Genomic DNA, 22,787 nt, shown 5'->3' on the forward strand with positions numbered 1-22,787 from the left:
GCAGCAATATATGAACATAGAACTGCCAGAAATTCAAGCCAGATTCAGAAGAGAATGTGGAACCAGGGATATCATTGCTGATGTCAGATGGATCCTGGCTGAAAGCAGAGAATACAAAAAAGATATTTACCTGTGTTTTATTGACTATGCAAAGGCATTCAGCTTTGTGGATCATAAAAAATTATAGGTAACATTGTGAAGAATGAGAATTCTAGAACACTTAATTGTGTTCATGAGGAACCTGTATATAGATCAGGAAGCAGTCATTTAAACAGAACAAGAGGATACTGTATGGTATAAAGTCAGTAAAGGTGTGTGTCAGGACTGTATCCTTTCACCATACTTATTCAATCTGCATGCTGAGCATATAATCCAAGAAGCTGGATGATATGAAGAAGAACTGGGCATCAGGATTGGAGGAAGACTCATTAACAACCTGAAATATGCAGATGATGTAACCTTGTTTGCTCAAAGTGAAGAGGACTTGAAGCACTTACTGATGAAGATCAAAGACCTTCAGTATAGATTACACCTCAACATAAAGAAAACAAAAATCCTCACAACTGGACCAATAAGCAATGTCATGATAAAAGGAGAAAAGATTGAAATTATCATGGATGTCATTTTACTTGGATGTACAATCAACACTCATGAAAGCAGCAGTCAAGAAATCAAATGATGCATTGCATTGAGCAAATCTGCTGCAAAAGATCTCTTTAAAGTGTTAAAAAAGCAGAGATGTTACCTTGAAGACTAAGGTGTGCCTGATCCAAGCCATGGTGTTCTCAGTCACCTTACATGCATGTGAAAGCTGGACAATGAATAAGGAAGACTGAAGAAAAATTGATGCCTTATGAATTATGGTATTGGTGAAGAATATTGAATATACCATGGCCTGCCAAAACAATAAATAAATCTGTCTTGAAAAAGTACAGTCAGAAAGCTCCTTAGAAGGAAGGATGGTGAGACTATGTCTCACATACTTTGGACATGTTATCAGAAGGGATCAGTCCCTAGAGAAGGACATCACGCTTGGTAAAGTGGAGGGTCATTGAAAAAGAGGAAGTCCCTCAACGAGATAGACTGACTCAATGGCTGTAACAATGGGCTCAAGCATAACAATGATTGTGAGTATGGTGTAGGATTGGGCAGTGTTTTTTTCTGTTGTACATAGGGTCGCCATAAGTCAGAACTGACTCGAAACCACCTAACAAAAACAAAAAGTCAGGGGCTCAGAATGAAAGATTGACGAAAAAAGATTACGGGCTTAAGGAACAGATCACTGCTTGGAAAATCGCTGTGGTTTATTGAAAATATGGGCTATATATCACTCCATCCCCTCCCCCCTCCTCATCTGTCAGTAGAGGCTTGTGCATTGCTATGACGTGGAAAAGGTTTCAGCAGAGTCTCCAGACTAAGACAGGCTAGGAAGAGTGGCCTGGCTATCTACCTCAGAAATCAGTCATGACAACCCTATGCATCACAACTGTCCGATTCCCAACCAATCTTGGGGATGGTGCAGGACTGGGCAACTTCCATGGTGCATGGGTCGCCGTGAGTCAGGGGCTGACTGAACCGCAGCTACCAACAACGACAACAACATTAAGCAACTGTAATATGTAAGAGAACCAGAGAGAGGAGGGAGAGTGAAGTGTGCAGACATCCCCTACTCCTGCACCCTCAGGTGCACACTCTTGCTGAGGCCATCCCCGAGATCTGTCCTCAGTGTCTTTGTCTTCTGGCTCCACTGCCACTGTCCTCATCAGGGTTCTCAGAGTCCCTCACCTGACAGGCTCCCTGACACCCTCCTGTGGCCCAGCCTCCATGCCTGGCACCGGTTTTTATTTCATTCCTAAAAAGTAACTCTAGTCTTGATATTACCCCTTGAAAGGGGAGATGGCCACAGAGCACACTTCAAACCTTTCACCCGACATAGTGACTATCCACGTCTGTGTCCTGCCTTCTTGTCCTGCAGGCATCATGAGCCCCAGCCCGACGTAACCACAGCACGCCTGACCCTGGACGGCTCCAAGCCTTTGCCCTTGAGCTGTCTTCTCTTTCCATCAGAGTCTCCTGCTTGGCTTGGGAGCCTCCCACAGCCGTGACGTGGGTTCTCCTCATGTTTGCACACTGGTTTTTGCGTGTCTGCCACCCTGCCCCACCAAAGTCTAAGCTCCCTAACGCCAGGAACTAGATCCAGCACAAGTCCTTGCTTTTGGGGGGATAAAAGAATTTGCAGATGCTGAAATCACGAACGTGCCATCCCCTCCCTCCACAGGTTACCTGGACAGCTGATTTGGGGGTGCTGCTGCCTCTTGGATTTATTAATCCCCTGAGTGGAAAGGCTCTGCTGGCACTGAAGTTAAATTCCAAAACCATGACCAAGGGAGAGGCTGGATCCAGCGGATTCTGAGAATTTTGTGACTGCTCTGCATCTAAGTTCTGCTCACAGCGTTCAGCCCTTTGCACGCAGGAGCCTTCTGATATCAGACCCAAAGAAAACACATAGAATGGATTTCTCTCTCACGCTGACGATCCCGTGGTCCACGAGAAGCATGCAGTTCATCCATAAAATCCTTCCCGAGAAGTTCTTTTGAGGTCTGATAGCTATTTGGGTGCTTGGTTACTCTGATTTAACTGTGCTAAACCCAATTCAGCAAGAAGCCCATTTGTTCCGAATCAGGCAATTCCAGTGTCACTGCCTAGGCTTGGGTGCAGCTTTCTCAGGAAGATGGCGGACAGTAGTCACAGCCTTATTTTCTTGTTGAGATCAATTACTAGTTAAAAACAAAGGCACTAGTATGAAAAACCAAAAACCAAACCCATTGCCGTTGAGTTGATTCTGACTCATGGAGACCCCATGTGTTACAGAGTAGAATTGCTCCATAGAGATTTCTTGGCTGGTCTCTGGGTGACACAAATGGGTTGTGCTTGGCTGCTGATGGAAAGGTTGGAGGTTGAAACCCACCCAGTGGTCCCAGTGGTCCCACAGAAGAAAGCCCTGGCAATCTGCCTCCATAAAGGTGATAGTCAGCAAAACCCCATGGAGCTCAGTCGTACCCTGGAACACATGTCATTGCCATGAGACGGAACAGACTTGATGGCAATGGGTTTTGGTTTTTTTGTTTGTTTAATCCTTACAGAAGGAGATAGAAGGCCTTTCTTCTGTGGTGCTGCTGGGTGGGTTTGAACCACTGGGTGGGTTTGAACTGCCAAATTTTAGGTTAGTAGTTAAGCACAAACCATTTGTACCACCCAGAAATCTAGGCTATATTAGAGTATGCTGGTATATAAAAAAAAAAACGCTGGTATAGTACATACAAAAATGCCCTAGATTTCATTGGAAAACATAAAGCAGGTGATGTGGTCACAGGTCTGTGACAATCTGCTTTTCTGATTTTGTCTGGTATTTTCAGAAAGCCCCTGCTAAAGAGGTGAAAGGGTAGTGGTCTGCGTTTCCCGGACAGACATGCCATCTTTAAGAGCATAATATCTTTATTGGAGTCCACAGGTGTTGCAAACAGTTAAGTGCTCAGCTACTCACTGAAAGGCTGAAGGTTCAAATCTACCCAGAGATGCCTTGGAAGAAAGTCCTGGCAATCTACTTCAAGAAGATCAGCTACTGCAAACCCCTCGGAGCAGAGTTCTACTCTGACACACACGGGGCTGCCATGAGTTGAAGTCAACTCAGTGGCAACTGGTTTGGTTTTTTGATTTTAATACCTTTACAGCTTAGCCTAACAATACTGTGGTGCTTTGTTAATAATTTCTTTATTGGCTTGTCTAGTCTTTGAAGTGAATGTATTGGTGTCCCTCCTTTCTCAAAAATTAAAGTCAGAGGAACAACGTCATCGCTGGACAGCAAAAACATATCATACAGGTAGTCCCCTCCTTAACCATGTATTTGAGTTCTAACTAACGGCGTTGACGACCATCCATTTTTTTCCTATGATACGTACTACATACAATGTTGTAGCACGTAATTTGCTGATGTTATTATTCTCAGATGTTCACTTGCTGATGTTCAGTTTTATGACATGATGTTCAAGACTGTATAGCAGGCTATGGCCTGGTCTACAGTGAAGTTGGTGTTGATGTCAGGAGTCCTAACGGGAAGACAGCTGGGTGATCGATGCTCAACTCTAACAGCTTATGGCAGTTGAACTGCACATACGTCCGCCAGCTGGTAGACTCCGACTTACAGTTACAACACTGTTGGTGAATACATTGCACATCAGGCCTATGGCTCGGTCTTACTCATTCATAAGATGCATCAGTTGTTAATTTGAAATGCAGTATTTGACTTACATCAGAATTGGCTTACGACGCAGTCTTTGGAACAGAACCCTGTCATAATTTGGGGACTACCTGTGTATGCACACATTAGAACTATGCTCAATGTAATTTAGGAGCCCTGGTGGCACAGTGGAAACCCCGGTGGTGTAGCGGTTAAAAGCTATGGCTGCTAACCAAAAGGTCGGCAGTTGGAATCCACCAGTCGCTCCTTGGAAACCCTATGGGACGGTTCTACTACGTCTTATAGGGTCGTTATGAGTTGGAATTGACTCCATGGCAACAGGTTTGGTTTTCGTTTTTTTTGGTGGCACAGTGGTTAAGAGCTTGCAGGGAGCTTTTTGTTTGTTTTTTACATGAAAGAAACTAAATTTTCCATTCCAAGGGTCTAAAACATTATTTATAAAATAAACATTTTTTATTATAAAAAAATTAGTCTTCTCGTAAGCTGTGATTTTCCCCCCATAGGCCCTCATTTCTTTGTAAACAGAAAATTTCTGTAAAACTATGATTTTACAGATCGAATTGCCAATGCTAAAAGCATTGAAGATCAACCATTCTGTATCCATTTACTTATCTAAATTGAAAATTGTGTTGACACTTAACATTTAAGAATTTATTTATATGATTTCTTTTTTTAATGGAAACTTCTTTTATTTTCTTTATTAAACCAGAATATTATATTTAACTTCTTTTCTGTGGAAGGAGAAGGCTAAAGGTAAGGACTGACAATGAATGTAATTTCCAAAACAAATCCTTTCTGCACTTCTACGGAAGCCAAAGGCTATTCAATCTGTAAGATAGTCAGTTATGAGTAGACTAAATTTGGAGCCCTGGTGGCATAGTGGTTAAGAGCTTGGCTGCTAACCAAAAGGTCCACAGTTCGAATCTACCAGTTGCTCCTTGGATACTCTGTGGGGCAGTTCTACTCTGTCCTATAGGTCACTATGAGTTGGAATCAACAGCAATGGTTTTTTTCTTTTTTAAAAAAGACTACATTTACAATTTCTAAGATTTTTACTAAGTAAGACAAATTGAGTAATTCTCGGTGACTGAAGATCCAGCAAAGATAGACTCCTGTTCATGGCCACACCCACGGGTCTCCACGCAGTCTCCTCTTGGTCATTCCTCGAGGCTCGGCAAGGCTTTCTGGTGGAATGGTTCCTCCCTGCCCGCTTGCTCCCGTTAGCTTCTGTTTTCTCTGACAGCCCCTTTGTAGCTTCTGATGGACTCTCCTCTCCCTCCTGCTTCCAAACAATTTGCATCAACACTGAAGCCTGGACCCTCTGCTCTGCTCTCAAAATATGCTGTCTCCCAATGATCAATCTCCTGGCTTTAACTAGACTCTTGAGGCTTAATTGTTTATTAAACCAGATTGAATCACCCCAGTGAGAATCCCTCCCACGTTGCACTTCTGCTTTCCTTATTGGGGGAATTTATTGAGGGCTAAGTGATGCAAACAGTTAAGCACTTGGCTGCTAACCGAAAGGTTGGAGGTTCAAGTCCACCCAGAGGTGCCTCGGAAGAAAGGCCTGGAAATCTACTTCTGAAGTGTCAGCCATTGAAAACCCTATGGACCACAGTTCTGCTCTGACACACATGGGGTCACCATGAGTCAGAGTGGATGGCAACTGACAATGGTGATGGAAGCAGGGAGGGGACAGAGTGTCCCAGATAGGCAGTGGGCTGCATTTTAAATCGGGCCATCAGGCTGGGATTCGTTGAGGATATGATAACTGAGCAAGGATTTGAACGTGGTAAGGGAGGTGATGAAAGAACATTCCAGACAGAAGGGTGGCTAGTGGGGGTGGGGGGCTTCTATCTAGCACTTACGAGAAATGGCAAAGAGGCCAGTGATTTTTTTAGGTTTAATTTCCAAAGTCTCTCCAAACTGAACCTAGAAAAAAATGACAACACATTCTGGAACCAGATTACTGGAGGTATGGGTGTCAGGTGTGCACAGCTCTTCTCGCTGGGGGAACTCTGTGCATGTCACTGTTTTGGTGAATAATACCACTGATGTCACACTCAGCTCTAACACGAGCTGCTGTTAAAATGTTTTTCAATGCCCGTGACTTTTTTCTTTTCTTAAGCCTTCATCATACCCTCCCTCTTTCCCTCAGCCTCTAGCTCAGCACACAGGAGACTGTGCTTCCAAATGGAGCTGCTCATGTGGGCTGTGATGAAAGGCGATGCAAAGACCATTTACTTAATGACGGATCCAGTGGAAACCTAGTGACTCCGTGCCGTGACCCTTCCCTAATCCTGACCTTCCATTCTCTGATGCATCTGTGAAAAGCTCACTGGTTTCTCAACAAGGTCCCTGCATAACTGAACTCCAATTTCCATGGACAGCCTCGTAATGAAAGTGATGAAGGAATCAACCGCCCCAAGCTCGGTCACAGGCACTAAGTGACACATGACCTTCAGGGTGCAGCTGCTAATGGAGAAGTTGGTCTTTCGAGAGGGTAAGCTGAAATGTGACAGGCTGATTAGTGTCAGAGGAGCCCTGGCACGTCAGGCCACACTTCTAGTCCATTAAGAGCTAACCTCGCAAACTCTGACGGTGTCTCCATTTACTCTGGCGACTTCTCTTTTTTGGGGGGCCAAGGGCTGTTGGGGGGGAGCCAGCAACAGAGTGAAAGAAAATGTGATCTCTGCTCTGCACCTGTTCTCTGAGGTCAAGTGTATAAAATCGTAAGATAATCCTTTCACACTCTTTACATAAAAGTAAACTCGATATTGCAGAGTTGGAACAATACTGTTTTCTAGCCTTAGATAGAGCTATTATGTAAATAGCAGCCATTCCTTCTTCATTAAGCTTTGCAATAGATACAGCAGGAATCCAAAACTCAAATGCTCATGGTGGCACTATCTAAATCAGGGATTTGCAGACTTTTTCTGTAAAAGGCCAGACAGTAAATATGTTAAGATTTGTGGGTCACCTGTATTCTCTGCCAGATCTTATTTTTTTAAACAACCCTTTAAATTTGTAAAAACAACCTTCTTAAACAGGCCAGATTTTGCCCATGGGCTGTCGTTTGCTGAATGAGGGGGGAGGGGTGGTAGTTATGGTTAATCGGGGATATATGGAAGCCTAATTAATGCATTCAAACTGTGGTGTTGGTGAAGAATATTGACTATACTGTGGACTGCCAAAAGAATGAACAAATCAGTCTTAGAAGAAATATGACTAGAACATTCCTTAAAAGGTAGGATGGTGGGACTTCAACTCAATTACTTTGGACACATCATCAGGAAAAAAACAATCACTAAAAAAGGATATCATGTTTGGTAAAGTGGAGGGCTCACGAAAATAAGGCAGACCCTCCCTGAGATGAACTGACACAACAGTCACAAGAATGGTCTCAAACACACCAACGATCATGAAGATGGCGCAGGACCAGGCCATGGTTTATTCTGTTGTACACAAGGTCAACATGGTCAGAGCTGACTCAAAGGCAACGACAACCAAGAGGAATCATTTCATTCTTAGCTCCAGCTTATTATTACCAGGTAAGAACTCAAGAAGAACTGAAAATTTAGAATTTGATCTGAAATTTAAAATATTAAAAATCAACATCTAACAAGGGAAAGGTTAGTCCAAAGGACTAATGGACCACATCTAACATGGCCTCCACCAGACCGAGTTCAGTACAGCTAGATGGTGCCCAGCTACCACCACTGACTGCTCTGACAGGGGTCACAATAGAGGGTCTGGGGCAGAGCTGGAGAAAAACGTAGAACAAAATTCGAACTTAAAAAGAAAGAACAACTTGCTGGCCTGACAGAGACTGGAGAAATCCTGAGAGTATGGCCCCTGGGCACCTTTTCAACTCAGTAATGAAGTCACTCCTGAGGTTTACCCTTCAGCCAAAGATTAGACAGGCCCATAAAACAAAATGATACTAAAGGGGCACACCAGCCCAGGGACAAGGACTACAAGCAAGAGGGGATGGACAGGAAAGCTGGTAATAGGGAACCCAAGATTGAGAAAGGAGAGTGTTGACATGTGGGGTTGTTAACCAATGTCATAAAACAATATGTGTACTAAGTGTTTAATGAGAAACTAGTTTCTTCTGTAAATCTTCATCTAGTACAAAAAAAAAAAATTGGCATCTATTTCAAAGGGTTTACAAATACTATGCAGATTCAAAGGAAACATACATGCAGCTCAAGTCTGCTGTGGGCTGAAGTTTATGACGTGGGACATGTTCCACCTGGATCAGAACTGGCTTAGAGAATCATAGTCTGACGGCTCAAAAGCCTCCTGTGGTTGGTGCTTAGAGCTCTGATGGGTGGGGCTTACTCTTTCTTCTGCTTTTTTCCTCCCTGTGCTTCCTAGCTCTACTCTTTGCCTTTCTCTAATCTTCTTGTTTTGTTTTGTTTCTTTAATGAAGTCTTCCAAAATTTCAATGTGGATTTCATCCTACCATATATTTTCTCATATCACGTACATACACGCACATTGCTCGTGATTACACACATTCTAAAGACAATCCTTTGAGATGTGTTTATGAATATCCAACCTATATATACTAAGTCATCTCCCTGGTGTGAGACACAGAGTAGAACTATGAGTAGAATACAGTTCCTGGTGTTGAGGGGTCACAGGGTAATCTAAAACACAGGGGTCCATGGAAAAATGATGATACACCTCAAAAGCTATTGTCAGAAAGACATCTGACAACGTCTAGTGGGAGGAGGCAGGAACTCCATCCAGGGAGACTGGAAAAGACATCACATGGGGTGAGGGAAGGGGCACCTTTGGCCTTGTTTTGGAAAAAAGAGTACATAAAGGGAGATACAAGGGCTCAGAGGGTCTTCCGGACAGAGGGAGAAGCTGATATGCACAGGATCATGGAGTGGGGTAGTCATGAGAGGTCATCATTGGGCCGTGGGGGCATCGAGTGTGACTCCCACGGTAGTATAACCTCACAGACTCAGTCCCTTGGCCAGGTGGCTGTGAAAGGTGTTCTCAGATTCCTGAGACTTGGGCAGTCTTAGTCATCTAGTGCTGCTATAACAGAAATACCACAAGTGGATGGCTTTAACAAACAGAAATTTATTCTCTCACAGTCTAGGAGGCTAGAAGTCCGAACTCACGGCACCAGCTCTAGGGGAAGGCTTTTTTTCTCTGTCAGTTCTGGGGAAACGGTCCTTGTCATTAATCTTCCCCTGATCTAGGAGCTTCTTAGCACAGGGATCCCAGGTCCAAAGCACACGCTACACTCCTAGCTCTTTTTCTTGATGTTATGAAGTCCCTCTCTTCTCTGTTCACTTCTCTCTTTTATATCTCAAAAGAGAATGACTCAAGATACAACCTAATCCTATAGATTGTGTTCTGCCTCATTAACATAACTGCCTCTAACCCTACCTCACTAATGTCATAGAGATTAGGATTTATAACTCATAGGAAAATCACATCAGATCACAGAATGGTGGACAACCACACAATACTGGGAATCGCGGCCTAGCCAAGTGGACACATATTTTGGGGAGGGACACAATTCAATCCAGAACAGGCACTATATTCATAAAAATGAATTTGTCCACCACTTCCATCTGATGATTCTCACTGCTTGAGAGATGACCTCTTTTTATTTTGGTGGTGGGTAGTAAGGCCACCTCAAGGTGGCTACAGTTTCTCAAAGATGTGCCTTTGGGCAGTGGCAGCCATTGCGGGCATTTCTGATTAGATCTTTTGTCAGGGTTGTGGCACTCTGGTCTACCTGAGACACAGCAGGAAAATTACTTTCAGATTTCAGTTATAGAAACCTATGCATCAGGACAGAGGCAAATTCTGCTTTGTTGCTTTACGTTGCTCAAGCTTGTTCCTTTCCTTTGGCTTTTCCTTGGCTTGTCTCAATGTAAAATGAGAGCAGCTGTGGGGGGCAGCCAGTAGCGAGCACCCACAAATCCAAAAACCAGCCCTGGAGCTGGGGAGGAGGCACCTGTGTACGTCTGCGGAGATGCTAGGCAACTGCACAGCAGCCTGGTGCCTGGAGCAGCTGGTCACCTGGCCTCCTGGCTGGGAAGGAAAACGCTGCCATGGTAACTGCCAGCCGCAGTGGAGGTCACAGAGGGAACAAAATAAAAAGCAGTAACAGCAGCGTTAAGAATGGCAATCAAGAAAACAGGAGCAAACTCACCACCAGAAAAACACAGCTACACCGAGAAGGTTGTGGAGACGGGGCAGGGTTAGAAAAGGGGATTAACAAGAAAGGAGATGTGTGTGGTGTTAAAGACAACATGTGAGTAGAAGGAGGGGGCAGCTCCTTCTTCCTAAATATGTAGCATAGTGAAACCCCACAGAGCCAGAGGGTGATTATAGTAATCACTGGGTAGTGCAAACGGTTAATGCGCTCGGCTGCTAACTGAAAAGTCAGAGGTTTGAGTCCACCCAGAGACATCTCCGAAGAAATGATGGTGATCTACTTGCAAAAAATCAGCCTTTGAAAACCCTGTGGATATACACGCAGAAATTGTTGCACTGGTATATATTTTGTTACGTTTCCACACAATTAAAAAACAAAAAAACTATGGAGCACAGCTCTACTCCGACACACACGGCATCTCCATGAGTTGGGGTCAACTTGACGGCTACTGGGTTTTTTTAGAGGGTTATTTTATTTTTTTCATTATTTACGTAAGAGTCTGTCTTTGCAGAAGCAGATAAACACTCACTTCCCACTTATATCTGAGGAATGCAGAGAACTTTCAAAGCTTGGATTTTTTTTTTTTTAACTATTAAATATATTCGTGGTAAGAAGGAGAAAGGCATCATTTTGTGCATTTTACATATCAGAAGTGATACACAGTGTAACCAAGTTTCAGAAACAGGGCCACCCTCAGACTTTTAAGCATCAAACCGTTCTACCATCCACTCCTGAAAATAATTTTCAAGGACTGATGCGTTCCAGTGTTGAGACACAGGTGCTTTTTTGTAGTTCGGGGAGAATTGCAAATTTTAATGTATTTCCTTGAGAAAAATACTGGCTGCATATATCAAAGACTTATAATTTTGCATTTGCTCTAATCCAGCGATCCTTATTTCTTAGAGTTTAACATAGAATAATCTTGGGAATGCCAAAAGATATACCACAAGGATGTTCATTACAGTGGTGTTGACTGCATTTTTATGCAGAAAGCGCACACCTTCTACGCTGGTTTGCCAACCTCACCCTCCGCCTATGAGACATTTTCGTAAGCACACTATGCTAATTTTTTTTTTACAGTACCGTATAAAAAAAATTGGCATAGCAGCACCTATGAAAATACCTCGAGGGCAGAGGGCACAACTGGCAAACCAATGTAGAGGGCCCAAGTTATTTGCATAAAAATAAGGTATAATAGTGAAAAATCAAAGGAACTTATTATCTAATAACTGGAGGGTTGTTAAATAAATGTTAGAAGATATCATTACAATTTGTGGAAAAGTATTTAAGAGATATGTACAAGCAATTTGTATTTGGAGCACTATTAATGAAGGTAACAGAGAAGTAAATGGTGGAGAACAAGTCAAGGTCAACCTGGAATCAAAGCTAAAATGAATCGCCAGTGGACTCCTAGTTATCTGGGATGGCGATCACCTTAATCACGGTGATGAAGAAATAGGAATAGAGTCTTGTGTCCTCCCGATGAAACTACAGTAGGTAGTGCCTGGTTGGCGCTGATTGCAGGCAGGGAAAGAAGCCCGGTTTGGGAAATAGGCTCATTTTTTTTTTTATCCCCCCAAGAGATGATCTAGCTCCTGGCTCCTTACTTTTCCTTCTTCAGAGAAGCCCAACATAGCTTGCTTCCTTCCCTCCTGCCAGGACGTAGGCTGACATCCAGCATTCCTTGGCCCCTGCCTAATCACCCAGTTCTTTGCAAACTGGTTAACTGCACTCCCTGACAACCCAAATGGACCACAGTGTCAAGAATGTGTGCAATTGTGTGTATGTGTGTAGGTGTGCTTGCTTGCACATGTGTGTGTACGTGATGAAATCGGTTACAAAGGTAATTTAGTAGGTTATATCCAAATTTTTTTTTTTATCCTAGGTTAGCTCTTGGTAGTAAAATTATGGAAGGTGTTTTGCCTTCTTTAATATACTTCTCTGCAGTTTCAGAAATTTTTAACACTGAATATGAGTTACTTTGGAATAGGAAAAAAGAGCAATAAAGTTTATTAAAAGATACCAACATCCTAGTCAATTAAAAAAATTATATATATATATATAAAAACTTTCTCTCTTCTCCACTCTCCCAAGCAGCTTCCCAGTTGTGCCCTCCTCCCCACCTTGGTTTCACAGGGCCATATGCAAGAAATACACTCATGGTTCTCCCATCAACCTGGATTCATGCATCCAAACAAAGGAATTGTAAAAAGAACGTGATTCTTTTCACCTCTCCAGTCTGTTAGTCCCATACATCTTTCTTTAAGTCTGGGATATGAGAACCTTGAACTAAACCCTACTGGAAAGAGCAGTGTCCTCAAAGTAGGAGGTGGAGCACGGTCTGCGATTTTTCAAGGTCACAGAACTATGGAGATCACTCATCAAAGTCTCCACCCTGGGTGGGCAATGTCTGGGTCTGCATGCAACCATCAGAGCCCTGACAGTGAGCTCCAGGGCTCCTCCAGAGCTGGACGCATGCCCAGCCAGGCGTACCTGCCTCGTCCGCGGTGATGGTGAGCTCGTTGCTGGGCTCGCTCTTGCCGATCCGGTTCTTGGCATACATGCGGATGCTGTAGGTGGAGGAAGGGTGGATATCAATGATGGTAGCCGAGTTCAGCTGAGGGGAAACATCTTTGGTTCTCTGAGCAGAATCCCAGGAGTCTTTTGGGTTTTGTTTTTCAAAAAAGAAGAGATAGAGACGTGAGTTTTTTTTCTCTGCCTTTGAAAGTTTGCAAGTAGGAATCAAACACAAAACCAGAAATGAATGTAATGCCCGTTTGACATACGAGGAGTGACGCACAGTGCACCCAACTATCAGAAATGAGCATAAAACCACCCTATCGCCCACCCTTGAAAATAATTTTACTTGAAAATAATTTTCAAGGGTTGATAGGTTCCAGTGTTGAGATACAGGCACTCTTTTGTAGCTCAGGGAGAATTTTATGTTCATTACACAAAAACTGTAATGAACCTAAGAAAGAAGGAGAGAAAGAAAAATGACAACTCAGGGTTAATTTTATCTGGCAGAGTTGGCCATCTGAGAGACCTGATATCACAAGATCATTATCCCGACCATGGGAACAAGGGCTGCAACTGAGGGGCTCAGTGAAAACACAAAACAGGTGGACTTGTAGCGATCACGTGGGAAATGCCAGTAGAGTGGAAAACAGCTACTTCGAAGCACTCCTTGTACAAGATTTTATGAATTATGGTTTCAATATCTATCCCCCTCCCAAAAAAAAATTCCTGGTTCTAAACAGTATTTGAAAATCAGTAAAACTAGGCCATGGAAAAGATTCTTTCTTTCCTAAATGCAGAGCAGTAAAAATGAAATATTTACATAGAAATTAATATCAGTCTCCAGGATAAAAACCGTCTACCAAACATATTTCTCAATTTTTGAAATCCTATAGGCTCAAATCCTTTGCTGTCGGAATGATTTTTCAACCATAGCTAATTTTAACAACAGCACTGCCTTGTTTGAAGAGCGATCATTAAACCAGTAATAATATGTACCGGGTGGTTTTAGGGCTTCAACCAAGGATGAGAATGTCAGTTAACAGTTCTTATTTTAAAGAGTCCAGGCACTTGCTGACTAGGGTCTTTGAGGTGGGGAAGCTCCTTGCAGTAAACAATTTAGCTTTTGGTCCTGGTTCCTGAAAGCAGGACCACATCTGAGGATGATCAGCTGGAGGCCCAATGCCGACTAAGCCTCAGGACATGATGTCATCTATCACGGCCATGGAGCCCTGGTGCTGAAGTAGTTAGGAGTTTGGCTGTTAAACAAAAGTCAGCAGTTCAAATCCACCGCCTGTGCCTTGGAAACCCTATGGGGCAGTTCTACTCTACTCTATAGGGTCACTATGAGTCAGAATTGGAATCAACTTGGTGGCAACAAGTTTGGTTTTCAGTTATCATGGTCATATGGTGAGGCCAATAAAGGCCTTGGAATATGGAGGCTCAGTGGTGCTTCCTGGGTGGTAAAAGTGAATATCTGCTCTCAGAACGGTAAGTGTGTCCCCTGGGGACATGGAAGCTCTGAGCCCAGACCTTTCCCAGACTTTGCCCATTGGCCCTGAGTAAATTTCAACCCATAGTGACCCTACAGGACAGAGTAGAACTGCCCCATATGGTTTCCAAAGAGTGGCTGCTAGATTTGAACTGCTGACCTTTAGGTTACGGCAGCTGAACTCTTAGCCACTGTGCCATCAGGGCAAAAATAAATGTGCATTTAATACATAGATGAATAAACAGAAAATATCCAGGCCTCTGAGTCCTTGAAATGATCCTGCACCCCTTTCCATCCCCAATAATGAGTATAAAAGTTTAAAGGTAACCATAAATGCAAGAGATTTTCCGGATTTGTAGAAAAAAATAATGTGATATGACATTGCTTGTGAACGCTCTAACTTGTCAGTGGGAATGGAGCATAATAGAAACTGACAATTTGATATTCCAGTTAAGAGAGAAAGTATCATCTGAGTCAAGAAGATTAAAGGTGAAAGAACATGACACAGAGAAAAAAAATCCAAAGATGGAAGAGAAGGGTTGTGCTAATAGAGGACAAAGGAAGAGATGAGGCTTTGTACAAATAGAGTACACATAACTATGAGTCTTGTCCCACAAAGACAAAGCCAGACCTGCTAGAGAGGATGTTGAGGACAAGAAGAGGGAACCAGAGGCACTGCAAGATGCAGAGAAACTCACTTACTAGCCCCAGAAGGAGATGAGTATGGTGACTGGTAACTCTGCCTACAGTGGTATGTAAGTTTCTGGAACTGACAGGGCCAAGGAAGACACAGTGGTCTTCACTGGAGGATGTGTCTAGGAGTGGCTGAGAGCCCGATGACTTATATTAATGTCCACTAGCTGCCTCCACCTCCCATCAATTCACCTGAGTATGAACTGCCCATATGGGACGACCAAGGCAGGAAGGCTTGGGCAGGAAACCAAAGGTCCTTGGAGAAGGGGCCATGTTTTCACTCTTTCTTCCTTGTAATGACTGTGTTTTGAAAGAGAAAGATGGTGTCAATGATCATAATTTCTAGAGTATGGTTTAACATACCATAGGGTGGATTTTTAGCTATAGGTCAAGAGCACTGAGAAAGAATACGTTATTCTGAAGGATTTTAAAGTTACTATGAATGGAGAAGGAGGAGAAAGTCTAGATAAATCCACTCTGGCAGATGATATGACAAGGAAAGAGGAATGAAAATGAGAAAGTGACTGTCGTGAATAGAGTTGGAAAAGGGGCTCAAAGCGTGACTTTTGATCTCTGATACTGATTGGCAAGCAGGTAGACCATGGGTTACAAACACAACGTGCTTGAAAATATAATAGCAGGCTTTAGAAACAATCACACAGAGGTCCTGAGACTTGGTGGGATGGAACTGAAATTCAAATATAACCGGAAGAACATGCGATATACAGAACAAAGAAATGTCTTACAAGTAAATCACAAACAAAAAAAGTATGCCAGCAAATGCAGGAACTTGAAGGTAAAAGCATGAACAGAGAGAGTTTGGGTAAGGATCTAAACAGGAAGGGCGAGGCATGAAATTTTGGGGGAATTTATTACAGGTCTCCCAGCCAAATGGAGGAGGTAGATGATGGTTTTAGATGTAGAGAGCAAAGGGAGCCTAAAGGAGGCGTATAGTCAGACTTGAAGTGGGTTTAGCAAGGGGACTATTTACGGAGGTGTGGGCTGGGTGAAAGGAGCCCACGGAGATGGTGAGGCTCCCAAGCACTAGCAAGGGTGAGAAGCTGTTCCTACTCTAGGCCAGCAGAGGCAAAGGGAGGAAGCAGTGCTTCTGGAGTCTAGACAGCCCTGGAACCTGAGCGTACCCAGCTTAGTAGATAAGGAGTTTTCCTACTTTGGTATGTAGCCCGTGATCAACTCATGTGTTTGAGGATGCTGGCGAAAATGAAAGGTCGTGCTGAGATTTCAGTCCCATGTAAATTCAATGCAGCAAACATGCACTGAGCAATCTCTACATGCCAGGCACCGTGTCAGGTTCTGGAGATTCAGGGGCACACAAAATCAGACGCAGTCCCTGCCACTGGGGAGCCAATGCAAGAATTGGTGGATACGGAGGATTCTTAAACAGCGAAGGAATGGTTTAACAAATGCCAATGGTTTTAGCGACATTTTATTTATAAGCATCTGCATGCATGCTTGAGCAATAATAAAAGCTACCATCTATGAAATCCTTCCTGTGTGCTAGACAATGGTTTTAAATTAAATTAAATGTGTTAAACGTAAAGAGTATTCACCAAATATGTGTCAAGTGCCTCCCATATGTTAGCAGGTATGCTAGGTATTGAGGACAACAGGTGGGGCAAAGACAGACCTCACAGAACTTCCAGGATGGTGGGGGTGACATATGTGCATCCAATTACCACAGAGACGAGCATGTGATTCCACAGAATGGCGCTCACCAGAAGGAAAGGGAGATGAGGCTATGAAAGCATAGGGTCACGAGGCCTGGTCCCATGTGGACCAGGGATGCGTCCTCGAGGACGTGATGAAAAAAGTGCATCTAGGAGGGAGGTGGTGGTGACTGGGCAGTTCAAGGAATGAGGGGGAACCTTCTGGCCAGAGGACAGCCTGTGACCTTGGAGGGATTCTGGCCACAGCCCTTTGAGGTAGATGCTGTCATGTCCCACTTAACTGGTGAGCACTGCAGAGGTGAGGAAGACAGGTCCGTGGCTGGAAAGGGACAGGCCAGCAGGGAGCCCAGGACAGCTGGCTCTGGAGCCCCCTTGCTGAGCCACTGGATCATCACCAGGACCTGGAAATGCGCTGAAGACAGTGGGTGGGACAGGCACTGCCTACTGGCATGCTGCTCCACAATTAGGCATTACATGTGTGTGTATTAGCAACAACAGTTGGGAAGCCTATTGTCCTGGGTCCCAGCATAGGCCAAGCCATTTCCCAGTTGTGTGATCTGAGCTATTCTTCACTTCTGCACTCGAGAGGCAGCAAGGCACAGTGGGTAGACCGTGGGCTCTGACACTTACTGGCTATGTTACCCAAGCTCTCTGTGCCTCAGTTTCCTCTCTGTAAAATAAAACTAATAATAATTTCAGCTTCATCAAGTTGTTGTGAGTAGAACATGAGTTTAATACATAAAAAGACCCTGGAACAGTGCCCGGCACATTTGAGTGTCTGCTGTTGTTATTTTAAACAATGGACTATTTTGCATAGTGGATGTACTTCGTGCTCTTGCAGAATTGAGCATCTTACAATCACTCTTTGGAAGCCTTGGGCAACCTGTGCCTTGCACGTCTGACCCTGCAGGACTGCCCGGACTAGGAAGGAGTGAGTCTTTTCTGGCTCAGAAACCACCTGCTGCGGAGGTACTATGGGCATAGCTGGGCCTGGTGTCCAGGCATGTGTCTTGAGTGGGATCAAGGGCAGTGGAAACTAGAGATTTCTGTGATTACAGGACTATGGGGGCTTGGTTCTGGAGTTTCTTTCTACAAGATAATGTTGGGGTCAGGCGGCGTGGACAGTGGGATCTGCCATCTCCTCTCTAGGACTTAGTTCTCTTCTACCTAAAATGAGACACCGAACACCTGCCACCTATGTGTCATTTAGACATTGTGAAGATCGAATAAGACACCAAATGCGAAAGCATTCTGACACAGCAGGGTCCTACACCAAGGCAAGGCGTTGTGACTCCTTGTGAAATTCAGTGGGTACTGAGGCTGTTCTCTCTGAAGGAAGTGCAGTGAGGAAGTCACACCTTAGTAACTGCAATAACTTCACAGGGATTTGTAAGAAGTCTCCTTAAATATCAACGACTGCAGAGTTTGTGGGGGCCGGGGGCGGGGGAGTTCATGTTCAATAGCACACCACTAATCTCATGATGCATCGATAGGTTGGGATGAACCTGAAAAGGTAAATTGGACTGCAAGGAGGAAATTCGGTCCCTTTCTAAAAGAGCATCACAGTTTTACAAAGTGATTCACGGGTTTTCTTCCTTCCTCCCTCCCTCCCTCCCTCCTTTCCTCCTTCCTTCTGTCCTTCCCTCCCTCCCTTCCTCCTTCTGTCCTTCTCTCCCTTCCTCCCTCCCTCCTTCCTTCCCTCACTCACTCTCTCCTCTCACTCACTCCCTCCTTCTCTCACTCACTCCTTCCTTCCCTCACTCACTCCTTCCCTCCCTCCTTCTTTTACTCGCTCCCTCCTTCCCTCCCTCCCTCCTTCCATCCTTCTTCTCTCCCTTCCTCCCTCTCTCCTTCCTTCCCTCCCTCCTTCCTTCCCTCACTCACTCCTTCCCTCCTTCCTTCCCTCTTTCCTTCTCTTACTCACTCCCTCCTTCCCTCCCTCCCTCCCTCCTTCCTTCCTCCCTCCCTTCCTTCCTCTTTCCCTCTCCTTCCCTCACTTACTCCCTCCCTCTCTCTCCCTCACTCCCTCCGACCCTCACTCACTCCCTCCCTCTCTCCCTCCCTTCCTTCCTCCCTCACTCCTTTTCCCCTCCCTCCTTTCCTTCCTCCCTCCCTCACTCACTCCCTCCATCCCTCTCTCACTCCTTCCCTCTCTCCCTCCCTTCCTTCCTCCCTCACTCATGGTAGAAGAATATGGCTCCGACTCTCCATCACACAAGGGTATCTTTAATCAGGCCATGATGTGAAAAAAACAACTTGAAAGCAACCCAATGCCACAGACTTGGCATTAACTGACCTTTTTCCTATGTTTTTGGCAATGACTAGGTGGCACAAATGGTTGACATGCACAGCTACTAACCAAACTCTGGGTGGAGGTTCAAGTTCACCCAGGGGAGTCTCGAAACAAAGGCCTGGCAATCTACTTCCAAAGGTCATGCCCATGAAAATCCTACGGGACACAGTTCTACCCTGACACACGAGTTCGCTAGGAGCCTGAACTGACGTGACAGCAAGTGATTTTATATTCCAGCTTTCAGCAGTCACCCCTCCTGTGGGAGTCTCCCGCAGTGACGGCCAGAGACGGCAGGGCTGGGACACTTGAGGGAATACATGGGGAGGAGAGAGGGTTAAAGTTAGGCCTAGGAGAATTCACTTTTTTTTTTCCTTTTCCTTTGGTTCAGACTACTAGACAGAGTGCATTATATCCAGCTGTCTGGGGTCTGGATAATCCTTTTTATCTTCTTTTTACAGATGCATGGAATAGGGCATATGGTGGGTTTCTTTCTTTTTTTTTTTTTTTAACATCAAGGAAGGTAGAAGGCATTGGACTTTCATAGAAAAGCAAAATAATTTCTGACCCTTACAGGCTAAGAAGTCTAATGGCTGCTTCTTGTGGCTTTGATAAATGCTTGCACCTGTTTTCTAACCGCTAAACTGTGTAGCCAATTAAGGGGACTGCCAACACCGAAGAGCAAACCTGGCTCCCACAGAGCGCTGTCAAGCCTGTGATCTCCAACACCGACTCAAGGAGCCTCAAGAAATCACCTAATTGGGCTGAAATCTGCATGCAATTTTAGAGATAATGAATGGTGGGGGTCCTGAGAGGTTCCGATGTCAATGGCCAGGTATACATGGAGAAGGGGCCCTCGGTTTCTCCTTCTTACACCTAATCCATCCACCTGATAAATAGTTTTTGAGTTTGGGGTATGCACCGGGTCAGTGACACACACTAAAGACTGAGACGGGAGTTCAGTGAGAGAGGCTGACTGGGCCCCAGGGTTCCAGGTGCCTTGACTGGAACACCCCAGGAATAGGATTCTTTCTTGTAAGGGCTTTAATTCTTCTCTCATTGCAGAAGGAGAAAATGTAGTTTGAAATCTCCCATCTCTTCCAACTACCCTTTCTTTTCCCTCCCTTTTCTGGACCTCCTTTTTCCTGAGGTAGGTAGTGGGTAGTTGTTAAAAAAAAAAAAAATTTTTTTTTTTTTTTAGTTGTTGTTAGCTGCCATCAGGTTAGTTCTGACTCATGGCAATCCCATGTGTCAGAGCAGAACTGCTCCAAAAGGTTTTCAAGGCCTTTTGAAAGCAGGATCACCAGGCCTATCTTCCGTGGTACCTTTGAGTGGGTTTGAACCACCAACCCTTCAGCTAGTGGTTGAGCACTTAACCATTGGGTAGTGGGTAGAGGGATAGTAAGGTGCCCTGGTGGCACAACGGTCATATGCCCAGCTGCTATTCTGTAAATATTACAGCCAAGATAATCCTATAGGGCAGTTCTACTCTGTCACGTGGGTCACCATGAGTTGAAAATTGACTCCATGACACCTAACAACAACAATTATTCCATTAGCTGTTGTCTGCCTCAGTCAAGGATGTACTACACTTCCATTTTCTGAGGTACCTGGGATAGTAATATTTGTTTTTGTTTTTAATATCTTAATGTAAAGTACTGTCATTGTTTGAATGGAAGTTCCAAATAGGTAATTTAGGTTACTTTGCAATTTGATAGTTTTTAAGTCACCCCACTACTGTTTTAAGTAACCCCAACACATGGTGATCATCTGTTTCACAACGACTCTTCACTTGAGAAGTGGTGTCACAGTGGATAGAACATGGGCCTCCACCGCTTCGTGGCTGTGTTACCCCAAATCTCTGTACCTTAGTTTCCTCATCTGTAAAATAAAACTAATTGTGGTTTTAGCCTCATCAAGTTGCTGTGAATAGTATATGAGTTTAATACATATAAAGTACCTGAAACAGTGCCTGGCACGTTTGAGTGTTTGCTGTTGTTATTTTAAACAACGGATTAGTCTGCATCACAGATGTCTCAATGCTTTTGCAAAATCGAACGTCTTACAATCACTTCTTGGGAGCGCTGACCATATCTTGTGCCCTGGAAGCCTGACCCTGCAGGGACTGCCTGGGCTAGGAACGAGGTGGGGTCTGCTCTGTCTCAAAAGCTTCCTGCTGTGCTGGGCTTCCTGCTGAAAAGACACCTGTGTTCACCTTTGCAGAGGTACTGTGGGCATTGCTGTGCCCAGCATCCAGGGAACGTTGTGAGGGGGATCACAGTGGAAAATAGAGATTGCTGTGATTGAGGCAATATGAGGACCCATCCCGGAGTTCCCTTCTGCAAGATAGTGATGGGGTCAGGTGGAGTTGGACAGTGGGATCTGCTGAGTTTTGAATTATGCTTCCTGGACAGAAATTGTTGGTTGACTCTTGTGTGAGGTTGGGTACCTTCCTCTCCTGGGGGAAAGCCAGTCCCAGCCAGTCTTGGGCCTGACCCAATCACTTTTCAGATGCTGGCCTTGAGAAAGTCATTTGTCTTCACCGGCCAATGGCATTCAAAGGTAAGTCACCTAGCTCAGTGCCTGGCACACAGAGTGAGTCCACTGTTGTTTTATTACTACTGTTTATTTATAACTATCATCATCCCATCATTTAGAAGCACCTGTCCTGCCCACTTTCTATGGGTTATTGAGGGCCCTCAAGAGGAGTCAAACCACCACAGAAGCCCACCTCTCCTGTGCTTTAGAGTCTAGGCCCACCTTGTACTAGCCCCTTCACACAATCGATCTGTGTCCCGGTCACACTGGCCTAGAAGGTGTGGACCAGGATCAGAATGGGGATCCGACCTGCCTAGGGTGATTCTCAGCTTGGCTATGTCCTAGCTGTGGCTTTGGATAAGTCACTCCAAGTCTCTGCTTCTTTATCTTTTACTTGGCGATAATCACACCCATCTAGAAGCGTTGAAATTTTCTAAAAACCATGTGTCGTCAAGTCGATTTTGACTCATGGTGACCCCATGTATGTCAGAGTAGGGCTGCATCCCTTAAGGTTTTAAATGGCTGATTTTTAGGAATTAGATCACCAGGTCTGTCTTCTGAGGTGGCCTCTGGGTGAACTGGAACTGCCAACCTTTCTGTTGGCAGCCAAGTGTGTTAACCATTTGTATGGTAGTAGTATTATCCATTTGTTGAGTCCTACTATATGCAGGCACCACACTGGGTTCTTTATCACTTTTAGTACCGACATTAGCCCTGTGAGATGGGACGTTTAGAGCTGGGGAGGCATTCAGAGTGCCTGGAGGTGGGGGAGTTGCATGAAAGTGGTACCGAGTTTTATTTAGGGGTAACCGAAAAAACATCACACCTTTAACCCCGAAGATGGAGTTACCGTAGGGGTTATTTAGACCCAATAAAAGGCCAGAGGTGAGAGGTCTGGGGTGGCTGGGGTAGGACTTTTCTAACTCAAGCCAGTGTTTCTTGAAGACTATACAAGCTGGGCCATGGGCATGGCAGGACATAAATACTCCTCCTGTTTCTTCTTGTTGTCAGTATGGCCACATTGGGCTTCACTAGGCCAGAGTGAGCCAAGGCTGCCCACCATGCCCAGGGCCTGAGGCTGGCGAAGCCAAGACAAGTTCCAGGCTTGGAGCATCTGG

General features: G+C 44.6%; 1 protein-coding gene across 1 annotated transcript in view; it reads right to left on the reverse strand.

The window, feature by feature from the left end:
* Nucleotides 1-22,787, reverse strand: part of DSCAM (DS cell adhesion molecule) — a 1,038,663-nt gene that overhangs the window by 175,091 nt on the left and 840,785 nt on the right. Inside the window, exon 15 of the mRNA XM_049874902.1 lies at nt 12,945-13,112. Coding sequence (XP_049730859.1) covers nt 12,945-13,112 — 168 coding nt within the window. The remainder of the gene's footprint in view (nt 1-12,944; nt 13,113-22,787) is intronic.

Source organism: Elephas maximus, chromosome 2 (assembly GCF_024166365.1).
Source record: "Elephas maximus indicus isolate mEleMax1 chromosome 2, mEleMax1 primary haplotype, whole genome shotgun sequence".
NCBI classification, from domain to species: Eukaryota; Metazoa; Chordata; class Mammalia; order Proboscidea; family Elephantidae; genus Elephas; species Elephas maximus.